This window comes from Aplysia californica, unplaced genomic scaffold (genome assembly GCF_000002075.1).
Source record: "Aplysia californica isolate F4 #8 unplaced genomic scaffold, AplCal3.0 scaffold00268, whole genome shotgun sequence".
Taxonomy (NCBI): domain Eukaryota; kingdom Metazoa; phylum Mollusca; class Gastropoda; order Aplysiida; family Aplysiidae; genus Aplysia; species Aplysia californica.
In genome coordinates, this window is record NW_004797538.1 from 172,132 (window position 1) to 183,806 (window position 11,675).

The window sequence follows — 11,675 nt, forward strand, 5'->3', positions numbered from 1 at the left end:
CCCCCCTCTCTCTCTCTTTCTCGTATCTCTCGCTCTAGTAGGAGAATCACGTTTGAAACAGTAACTACAAAGTTTTTCTTTATGGACCAATAAATGGTGGTCTCTTTAAAAATGGTAGCTTTTGCCCCATCCATGACAGACAATCTGACTGACCGTGACTCCAACTGATGAATGCGATTGGCAGCGTGCAGTGGGTGACGTCAGTCTCCGATATTACCGACCCATGCGGGGGACTTCCCGAGGAGGTTTTACAGTAAGGTCCTTGGGACTTCCTTAAAAGGTTCGAAAGCGTTCTAATGGTGGGACTCCCAGAGTCAACAACAGTATAGTTCATTATGGTACTATTGGAAATACCCTGGCGCCCATTGACAAAATAATAACAATAATAATTAGTTGCATGTATAGAGCGCATATATCCACGCTCTACAGCATGCTCTCTATGCGCTTTACAACAAAAGCGTCCGGATTAAGAACATGGAAAGTAACATCGCTGTCCAGCAGTGTCAAAAGCGTTAACTTTCGCGTGGGGCCGCATGATATATTTTTGTACTATTCCCCCCCCCCCCAATTACGATAATATCATATTATCCTAATATTTGCATGTAGAATTACCCTAACTTTCATCTACCAAAAATAATAGATTAATCTGAAGATTCGGTTGGTCTAATAGAATTACACAATTAGCTAGATTGATCAGAAAATACTCTGATAGGTTACGGGTTTACAGTGTGGAGTTTTGCCCTCCAATAAATCCCCTAACCGGTCGGTCAGTGCCCTGGTTCAGACCTGGGGCCTGGGTGGTCGTCAGAGATACGAACCCTGTAGCTCTGATTCGTCGAATAAACTGTGGCAGCGGTGAACGACCTGTCTCTAGCTTTACAAAAGCCTAATTTGACATTCAACAAATTGAGCAACACGCCCCATATACCTGCCACTTTTGCTGGCGCAATATGCAGTGGCAGCTCTTTTTTCCCTAAAAATCCTACCCCCCCCCCTCAAACAAAACCAAACTTCAAACTGATTCAAACGGGAGAGCTGCTGAGGTTTGAAGTTCCATTCAGCCGCCCCTAACTTTAGTTTAAGAAAATATTACGGTCACGCTAAAAGTGATTTGTAACTGAGAAAGAATACGACAGACAAATAGAAACAGAAGAAGGAGAGTAGAGATGTACGAATTGCTAGTAGAACTTTAATTCCACCATTTCGCTTCAGTTACAACGAAAACCATTCCGCGATCGTAATGCAAGAGTTTTTTTTTTTTCGCCGACCAAATGCTTCCTCATTAGTTCCAGAGCATGTCACCGGCTTACCAATCTTACTGCGCGCTAGCAAAAACTTGACAAACAAACGAAATGCGCAGCGGCGTCACCAATGTTGCTGGAAGCAATCGACGTCAGAACGAGCTAACAGTTCTTGTGGCTATTACTTATGTCAACACACGAGCGGCTTGGAGAGAACTTGTGACGTGACGAGAGCCCTCCAGGGCGTTGTGGTGAACTGTCAGGGTAGTCCATCAGTGCGCCTTTCGCTGACACTGGCACAAACGCTACACCGGTCAAATCTCTAAGCAAGGAGGGATTTTTTTCGCCAACAGGAAGGTTTTAATTATCCTACGCGGGTATCGATCCTCGCGTTTGCACTGTTGATTAATCGTCACCGTATAATTTCTTTCCCACAAATTAGCATTGTTGTTTGCTAATCTTCATCATAATATGTAATGTTGCGGGTATATGTCTTAATGCCAATTAGGACGTCCACACTCTTTAAAAGTAAAACACAGTCACGTGGCTACTGGCACCTAGAACATGGACTTCGTCATATAAGGAGGACATAATTACATTGGCTTTAATTAGCGGACTTAACGAGTTAGGTAACACACTCTGCAGGGGGCTTCAATATGGCGCTCACTTAAGCACAACGGGAATCAAACAGATGACTGTGGGATCAGCGTGGAGGTGGAGGTGAAGAGGGAGGGGGGATATTGTCAGTTACTATAACTGACTCACCAAAAGTACATTTCGAAACCCGACCCGATTGAATTTAGAGGACAGAAAGGTCACAAGTTTTTGCTATAGGAGAGTGCCAAGACTTGCTACATCGTTATCAGTTCAATATAATTAGTTTGATTGAGTGCAACAAGAATGAAAGTGGTGAAACTGAGCTGACGAGCGATATTTCGAGGGTTGAAAAAAGTTTTACAAAAGCAAATCATTTGAATAAGGGCAGAGCATTTGGTCCCCGGGTCCTCTGCTGGTACACCGGAAGAAAAGTAAAAAAAATATATTAATGTCAGTCAGGCATACCAAGAAAAACTTGACTCTCACCGAGTTTGATTCTCAGGCATGCGTCTAGCTTGAGGTTTACGTCTAAGGGGAATAATTATTATGAAACTGCTTGAAACGAAATATCGTGAACAGCAACAACAACAACAACATGGTTCTGAGCAGTGGCCGCTCGTGGTTTATAAAACTGACCGGCTATCATTCACGTCTTTCCCCCCCCCCCACCCTCTTCCTTTAACTGTGCAATCACTGCCTTTGTTGCATATGTGTTGTGGATTTGTGAAAGTGAATGCTGGATTGAACTTTTAATGATCATGTCTTACACCTCACTTTGAACCAGGCATTTGATGTTGTTTGTCTTTTCCAAAAAAAAGAGAGGGGGTGGGGTGGGTGTGGGGGAGAGAAGATGCACAGAGAATACATACAATTTAACATGGATAGCTCGAATTCGTCGGGACAGGCCTCTGTAGTTCGAGGGATTCGTATTTCGATGGATTCGTATTTCGATGGATTTCTTACAAAGATAAAGAGAAAAAACCTGGGACAGCAGGCACAGTTTGACAGATGTGTGATTTCGAGTCCTCTGTGTTCGACCTATCCGTGTTATACAGTATAAGTGCACTTGTGAAAGTTGAATTTACTGTCCATTTTCCCACAGATTGTGGGTGGTTGGTGGGTGCTCTGGTGTGGTTTTCTTCTTCTTTCCTATCAAACATCTATCGTCCTGATCTGTCCTCCTTTTTTGTGTCTGTTACTCTCTTGTAACACCTCTAATCTTCAGCACTTGCATGACCTTATTGTGTTGCAAGTGCCGTAACACACTTACTAAAACACACATTCCCCCACAGATTGACCACCCGTCCTTGATGCTGCCGGTGCGCCCCACAATCCCGCCGGCCCACAAGCTGCAGCTGGACAACACCAAGCCCAAGGCTGAGCCGGCTTCTCTCACAGCTGCTGGAGACATGGCCACACCTACCTCTGCCCCCGCCGAAAAGGTTGGGCCTCAGTTCTTTGTACAGCCGAAAATATTTTGTCCTTTTGACACCAGACCCTTTCTATCCCCCTAGGGCTGTGCTACTGGCTAAAGTGTCTTTAGGCCATTCCCAAAGAGGGGATATTAACATATTCTTATGCACACTAGAATTGTAAATGGGCTGATCTATTAATGTTATGCAAATATTGTGCCGGAACAACATATAGGGGGAACTGTTACTCTGTCTTTCCTAATCCTTGTTATCGTTATTTTCTTCTACTTCTTTTGTATGTTTGTCACTCTGTTTTGACCCGCTTTTTCCGGGGTGCCTTGATAGTCGAAGCAGACTTTGTGCTGTTGAAGCTAGAGAGGTGAGCAGAGCAAGTCTGATTCCCTGTAAGGACTTCTCTGTTGACATCCACCCCTTGGCGCTCATATGACCGTATGCAGTTGCGAGTGCTGTAAAATATCTACTAAAAACAAAACAAGTCTCCCTGTGCTCCTTTTTCCCTGGACGTTACCTTGCAGGATCATCTTGGCAAGGCCAGATGAACGGGTGATGTGTCCATACCATTGCAGATTGCATTTCCTGAAAAGAAATTGGGAACTTGAAATAATTATGACTGACTGTGCAGGTTTCCTGCATACTTCAAGTCAACGAAAGCTGCTCATATAAACCTTTTTATTTTTCTTCCTTCTCCCAGTCGATTGTGTACACCTCATCGGTGGGGAACCTGAAGAAGACGGTGTTTAACCCATCGGCAGCCGTCCCGTCCCCCACCAGTCCTACCGCAGCGGCCGCTAAAGGGCCGGCTCCTTTCATCAGCCCCACCGCTGTGAAGACAGCCGACTACGTGTCCAGGATGGAGGCCATCAAGAGAGCTGAGGAGGAGAAGAAGGTGGGGATTGTTTGATGGTTTTGTTTGTTTGTTTTCTGTAGAGATTGTCCTTTATGTGTTTACTCTAGTGGACAAGAATGTGGAGAATGTTTGTTTATGTGTTTATTCCTGTAGAGATTGCCCTTTGTGTGTCTGCTCTTGTGTTGTTGTTAGCGATCCAGTGTCTGCTCTTGTGATGATTGCAAGAGAGCTGAAGAGGACGAGAAGGTGGGTTTGGTGGTTTGTTTTTCTAGAGATTGTCCTTCATGTGTTTATTCTTGTGTATATTGTTTGTTTATGCTGTTGTTTTTTTCTGTAGAGATTGCCCATTCAGTGTTTATTCTTGTTTATATTCTCTAAACTTTGCCTTTTCCTATCTTTCTGGATGGTTAGTTCTTTTTTTCTCGTGTTTCTTATGTATATTCTTTTGAGATGGCTGTTTCTAGTGTCTCTTGCCTGCACTGATTTTATGATAGCCCTTGGCTGGATTTTGTATTAACAGATGTCTTTCTTCCTTTTTTTTGTTGAGATAACTCTTTCCTCTGTCTTTCCTAAGAGTTATGTCTTATTCAGGTGCAGATCAGTGCTGTAAAACACCTACGAAAACAAATAAATAAGAGTTGTGTATGGTTTAATTGTGGGTTTTTTTGTGTATTACTATTATCTCTTGGAAGTTTTTTTGTGCTGTTTATACGGAAGCTGCAGATCAAGTTTTTACAGTGTTAATCTAGTGCCATGAAATATATGCCCCATCAAGGATCCTGCCCTCCTGCCAATGGTTAAGCTTACTTTTTTAAAACAATCTCTTGTGATTACTGGTTGTGTTTTCTTCACATTTATAATTTGAAAATTAAAAATTTTTCAGGTGGCCACTGTGAAACAGGCTGAGTTGGATCAAAAACGACAAGAATTGCTCGCCAAACAAATTCAGCACCAGAAGGTTTGTTGTACTGTTGAATAAACTGTGTTGGTACCTCATGGAAACATCGTAACTGGTTGATGAGTTGAATTGGGAAAAGTAGTGCTGAAATATTTATTGTGGCGTTGTTGTTTTTTTTGTGGGCTGAATACAGCACAACAAATATGCAAATTTTTAAGCTATAGAATGTTTGGCAATTTGAATTGCCCATATGCCCATAACAATCTGGATTACAAAAGTTATTGTCATCTTATTTGTTTGGCAACATGCTTTTGTCTCTGGGAGGAGTAAGAAATGGTATGTAAGCAGGTTCTCCTAGTGAAATGTTTTGTGGACAGTACTTCACAGCTACTTATTATTTTGTACTTGTTCATTGCGTCAGTAGTCTCGTGATTAGGCCACGGGAGTTGTGTTCGGGAGGTAGCAGGTTCTGGGCTTTGAGGCTCTGCTCAGCCCACTTTTTTGTTCTTTGGGAAGGCACTTTTCACGAATTTACCCGACTTCCCCATGGTGGGAGTGGGTACCCGGGGAAAGCGTCGAAACATCTTGTTAGTTTGTTTGTGTTTGAGCGTTTAGTCGGCCATTTGCACTGTATACTTCACGGGAAGCCAAGAATGTGTCGGGGTGTTCTGGGTCTGTTGTGGTAGTATTTATTAGTTGCAAAGCGCATAGAATTTTGCTATACAAATACAAATATTATTATTATTATTATTATTATTAATTCGTTGTATAGATGGTCAATTTTGTTCATATGAAAGTCCCAGATATTTTTTCCCCATATTGTTGTAACATAAAGCTCACTACCTCACTCATGTCTGCAGGTCTTGCTGGATGCTTTGGACAAAAAGAAAGCGACAATGAGTGAAACGGAGAAAAAGAGCATGCTACAGGTAAATGTCCATATATGTTTCATGATGCATTGCAATCGGGGTGCCGGTGAGTTTTTAGGCCTATGGAGTTATTGGTGTTATCTGAAAGCTTGTTCATTTGTCTTTCTTTTAGTGAAAAAAATACGAATCAAACTCAAATAGAAGTAGAGAAACTTGCATTTGAAGAGACTAGGGGTTGCCTGGTGTCAGAGGGAAAATAGGCAAGAACATGGTCGCCAAAATTTGCTGACTTCCAAATCTTATGTGTCCTTGGCAACTGCAAATTTACTTTTTTTGTGCTTTTCATTATTTTTTAAAACAATCCACACAGAATGTGTTTTCAAATAGACAAAAAAGTGTTGAGGATAATTTTTTTAAAAATCTTGTAAAAAAGAAATTACTTGCCCAATAGATGTAAAAAATGTTTGTTTTATTTAATAATTTTGACAAGGGCCTAATTTCACCATGATGCCACACAAATGTTTTTCCTGTTTTGTGGATTTTAGAATGTGTGCTTGGTCAAAAGTATGTTTTTGCCAAGCCCTCTCATTTAAGTCGTTTGGTTTGTAGTTGAGTACCGGGTAACAACATGTTAAGAATAGTTTTAGAGGTCTCAGTACAAGCTTATAAAGTATTGATTTGTAGTTTCCCAGTTTTGTTAATTTCTTTTGTAAATTTTCTTTTTTTCATATCACATTGTTGTCTTGCTTATTTTCAAAGGTGGGATTAAACATTCAAAAAAATTTATTTACTGATCCTTCGTTTGTTTTTTTAATGTTTGTTTGTTTAGATATATATTTTTTTAGAGCCAGTTATTTGAGTACTGAGATAACGCATGTGATGACTTCTGTTCCAGACACTGCGGACGATATCAGATGCCATCGACAAAGTCAAGTACGGAACGGGCACGAAGAAACCTGCCACCAGCGCCCATCAGGCTCCCAAACCTGCACAGTTCAAATACGTCAGTCAGGAGCAGGTCAGTCGGCGTGGTTTTTTTGTCTTCATTTTGTTTTAGTCAGAGTTTTACGGCATTTGCAACACAGTTCATATAAGTGCCGAAGATTAGAGGTGTTACTAGATAGGAACGTACAACTAAAAGAGGAGGAGAAATGAGGGTGATATATGTTTGATAGGAAAGAAGGAGCAGACCACTTCTGAGCGTCCGCCAACCGTCCACATTTGTTTTCTTCATTCAACACTTGTTGTGGCTTACGTGTTCTAAAGACACCTCATAGCCACTCGTGTGAATACGTTTTTGAGTAAAGGAGTGCAGAAAATGTGTTAAAAATCGGCACAGTCTGCATTCTTATCTTGGCATATTTAAATCTCAATTTTTAAAGAGCAAATTTCTCTTTAGTTGACATTTAGGTCCCCCTGTTTAGAGTTCTGACATCGGTATCTCAACTTAAAAAACTGTTATAAGTCTCTTGGTATTCCACCCAGCATTTTTAAACTGCTTGCCTCTGATCTGAGACTCATGTATCCAGATCTGTTAGACTGATTGTATCTCCTCTCTTTCCCCCCTACACACACACACACACACACACACACACACACACACACACACACACACACACACACACACACACAGAATCGCAAAGAGCAGCTGGACAGAGAACTGGATGTCCTGAGCAAGCAAAAGCGTGGAGAAGACGTCAGTACCTTCAGGGTGAGGACACAGTGGACAGAGGGGAATCTCCTCAAAGTGACAGCCTCGTCTGAAACGCATTTTATTACATTTTCTACTTGAGTTTGTTTTATTTTCTTATTTAAATATTTCATCGATCATTGCGAATAGTAAATGCTTCCTTATTCATTAGTCCAATTCATTAGCACTGGCTTCTTCTTGAGTTTTAGTTTTAAATATTTAAAACTATTTCGTCGATCATAGCGAGTAAATGTTTCCGTATCTATTTGTTCACTTCATAATTGTTTTATTAAAAACTTCATTCAATCTGATAACAATTGCAATTGTTTTACCAGTAGGTAGATGAAATGGCAGGAGACTCACGGTACGGTATGGGAAAATGGCTAGCTCATTGGAAATGTAGATGTCTGTATATTTCTTATCGCTGCCCGGTGTAAATATGTTACCTTAGATAAGGGTGGACGAGAGGTGTTAAGTTCAACTCGTGTCACTTTTTGTGGCCATACCGTTAGGTTTTGTGTTAATTTCTCAGTGAGTTATTACATAGTGTGATCACAGTGCACAACCCTCGCCTTCACCACTGTGGAAAAGGTGACAGCGTAAGTCATGGTAGATTTGTTGCTCTCGGGTGCCTTGATAGTCGAAGCAGATTTGTGCTGTTGAAGCTAGAGAGGTGAGCAGAGTAAGTCTGATTCCCTGTAAGGACTTCTCTGTTGACATCCACCCCTAGGCGCTCACATGACCTTATGCAGTTGCGAGCGCCGTAAAACCTCTACTAAAACTAAACTAAAAATATTATTGTCCACAGGCAGCCCCAGCGCCTTATGGCAGAGGTCGTGGCTGGGCTGGAGGTCGCGGGGGGTGGGGCGTGCGAGGAAGAGGCCGGGGCGTGGGGCCTGTGGTCGGTCGCACCTACCTGGACAACCGGCCCAAGACTCTGGAGGTGAAGGGCTTTGAGCTGCACGAACTGGAGGAAGTCACGGCTCATTTCCAGGTAAGTACCGCGGTTTCTAAAACTGCCCTGGGTTAGATATTTTGGATGCTTATGTCTTATAAGTTCTCAAATGAGGCAGGGGAGACTCAAAGCAAATAATGTGAGAGTCTATACAGATGTGAAACGATGAAAGATCGAGATAATGTAGCTTTTTCTCGAGAATTCGAGGAAAGGAAAGAATGGAGAACTGATCACCGATGTCTGTCACAGATCTGGCACTTGATGATGATATCTTGTAGGGGAAATACGTCCGTCTGAAACCATAATGTGGGATTTTATGAGACTAGGTATAATGAAAGCAGAATGTTCTTATCTCGTTTCAGGAATTATTGGGTTTTTCATTTGAATTTGTTTATTAGTATTGTATGCTTGTACAGGAGTAACCAGTGTAACAGACACTTGTGACCATAGTAAAATCAAGTTTCTGATGTTTGGCGTGTTCTTATTCGTAAACGTACTTTTGTCTGTTCTCAGAAATTTGGGGAAATCGACAAAGTAGATCCTAAGGAGGAAGTTCCCAGCGCATTCTTTACATTCTCCACAAGGCAAGCTGCCGAGATGGTAAGTTCTGTGAGGGTAATGTTATATTATTCCTCTACCTCTTTCCTTTGTATATAGAGCCTAGTTCAACAGCAGTACAAGGGCACTATATTGTCATTGTCATTATTTTTATTACTATTTTCCTTTCATCCTGTCTCTGAAGAAGTATTTTATATATATATAATATATATATGTCATTTGACAGAACTGTCGGCATTACGTACAAAGGGTTCAGATATAATAGAAATGAGACACTGACAGATTATTGTGATCACATCAAATGAGACACCTTTCAAAACTGCAAACGCGAATTATGGATAAGTTTATGTCGAGACTAATGATAAGTGTGTATGGCCTTCCTCCTTTTCTGTTCATTCTGTTGTTGTCTATCTGTCTTGCAGGCTGTGTCGCAGGGGGCAAAGTTCAACCAGAAGACGCTTGTTGTGCGATGGAACCAGGTCACGCCCAAGATCGACCGCACAGAATCCACACAGAGCTCAGAGGTGGATGAAGATGTAAGTTTGTGTAGATATTTAGTACATCTGTTTCCCCTCAAGACTAATGAATTGGTGCTTCCAGTTCATTTTGTAGACTCGGGGCTGCCCGTCATTACAAATTTGGCGGAATCGTTACGGTTTTTATTCAGCATTTACAAAAATACAATTGTAATATCGTACCCCTGATTTCGATTTTATCAAACATTTAGCTACCCCATACCACTGCAGACATTCTTGGTGTAAAAGAAGAGAAAAACTACCATCCCCAGACGGTTATCGCGTCCCCACGTTTCTTGCAGATCAAACCTTTAACACCCTCTCTGCATTGAGCCTCTGTAGTCGCGAAGTGCCACAGCCATTTTTCCAATTTTACAGCCAGATTACTAAATTTATATTTTTTTTGGTTACTAAAGCTTCTGGTGGTGGATTGGCAGCCCTGTAGACTCTCCTACATTGTGTGTCACATCTGGACTGCCCAGTGTAAGACTCCTCCACATGCCACTTTGAAAAGTGACAATTGACCCTCGATCACTGGGCGATCAATTTACCTCCAGACTTTAATAATTTTGTGGCTGACAATTACCTAAATCATAAATGTGCAAACACCCGCCATACACAAAGTTTGGCTCTTTTTCTCAAGATTTTAAACAAGTTTAATTCTTCACCATGTTCTGATGAACTAACAGTGCCCAGTGATAATATTCACCATTATTTTCTCTATGTTTTTCTCAGTATGCTCACAAGCGCTGAGCCTAACTTCTTTTTACTTTATTTCTCAATCACCTGTGTTTTCATTCAATACTTTCAACAAAACATGTATTTTTTGTTTGTTTGAAATCTCTGTTCATTGATTTTCTTGAATGAAATTGTTTTTAAACAACTGACTTACTGGTAATAAATGTTGTGACTGTCTCAGCTGTCCATCACTCTGGGCTCCCTGGACGACGAGTCGCTGCTGGGTATGAGCGGTGACGAGAAGTCCCGCACGGGCACACCCACCTTGAGCATCGGCTCGCAGCAGGAAGCAGTTCCTCAGGACGCCGACCTGGACACGGGTCTGGATTCTCTGGCCGGGGACTCGCGGGCAGTCATCGAGGAGAACGCGGGGACGGTGGCGGCGGAGGTGGGGATGGGCAAGGAGAAATCATCGACGACGGTCTCCTACATGCGCAGCATGAGCGACGATCTGCTGCTGGGCGATGAGCACTTCAAGGCCAGCTACACGGACGATGAAGAAGACGAGGAAGACCACATCACGGTGACGCTGTCCAACACCACCACGCCCGGCACTGCCATGCCCCTCTACGCGGGCGGGAATACCGGCGGGGTGGGGGGACGGGAGGATGAAAGGGACGTCACGGAGCTTGGGGGAGGGGAGGAGGGGGAGGATGTGTTTGGTGCTGTCGGTGGGGAGGAGGAGGACGAGGAGGACCTGGCTAACCTGGAGGACACAGCGCTGGACTACACGGAGGACGCCGGGTCCTGGTCCTGAGGGATGGAGTTATGGTTTATGATAAGTGCATGTTGGTACTTTGCTTGTTAGAAGTGGAAGTTGATACTTTGTCTGCTTATTATATGTGTTACTGCAGGATGTACCGTAAACTTAACATTAACCCTATCTGTACGCCGTGAGGTAATTTTGTACCCCCGGGGTTGTATTCTTCACATTTTAGAATATACCTCTAGTACGAAGATCTCTTTGAAACGTTCAGTATTTCTCAAAGAGTCATTTTGACAGACTGCTCTACAAAGCGTACGGATCGGATTAACGAGTTAATTTCCTCTTTGGAAAGTGGTAGCACAGAGTTCCCCACGTCGTACGGATACGACAGTAAAACACGACATACGGATAGGGTTAATGAGTAACTTATTGCTCTTGGTGCATTGCTGCTCCACTCCTTTTTTTAAGAGGGTGAAGGAGGGGGGGAGGGGGTGAGGAGATATTGGGTGGCTAGTTTGTTTTTTTTTATATCAAGGGTTATCGCCATAGGTGAGAAAATGGCGGTATAATCTGTGCAACAAGCCTCCTATCATTCCCACTTTATGTAGCCCACAGGGTTGGGTTGTGT

At 42.5% G+C, this 11,675-nt stretch overlaps 1 protein-coding gene across 1 annotated transcript in view; it reads left to right on the plus strand.

Annotated features, from left to right (window-relative positions):
* Positions 1-11,280, plus strand: part of LOC101864156 (RNA-binding protein 26) — a 32,705-nt gene extending 21,425 nt beyond the window's left edge. The window contains exons 14-23 of the mRNA XM_005101013.3: positions 3,131-3,280; positions 3,963-4,157; positions 5,002-5,076; positions 5,877-5,945; positions 6,781-6,903; positions 7,519-7,596; positions 8,384-8,569; positions 9,044-9,130; positions 9,511-9,624; positions 10,523-11,280. Of these exons, the coding sequence (XP_005101070.1) occupies positions 3,131-3,280; positions 3,963-4,157; positions 5,002-5,076; positions 5,877-5,945; positions 6,781-6,903; positions 7,519-7,596; positions 8,384-8,569; positions 9,044-9,130; positions 9,511-9,624; positions 10,523-11,098 (1,653 nt within the window). The 3' untranslated portion in view covers positions 11,099-11,280. The remainder of the gene's footprint in view (positions 1-3,130; positions 3,281-3,962; positions 4,158-5,001; positions 5,077-5,876; positions 5,946-6,780; positions 6,904-7,518; positions 7,597-8,383; positions 8,570-9,043; positions 9,131-9,510; positions 9,625-10,522) is intronic.
* Positions 11,281-11,675: the final 395 nt, after the last annotated feature.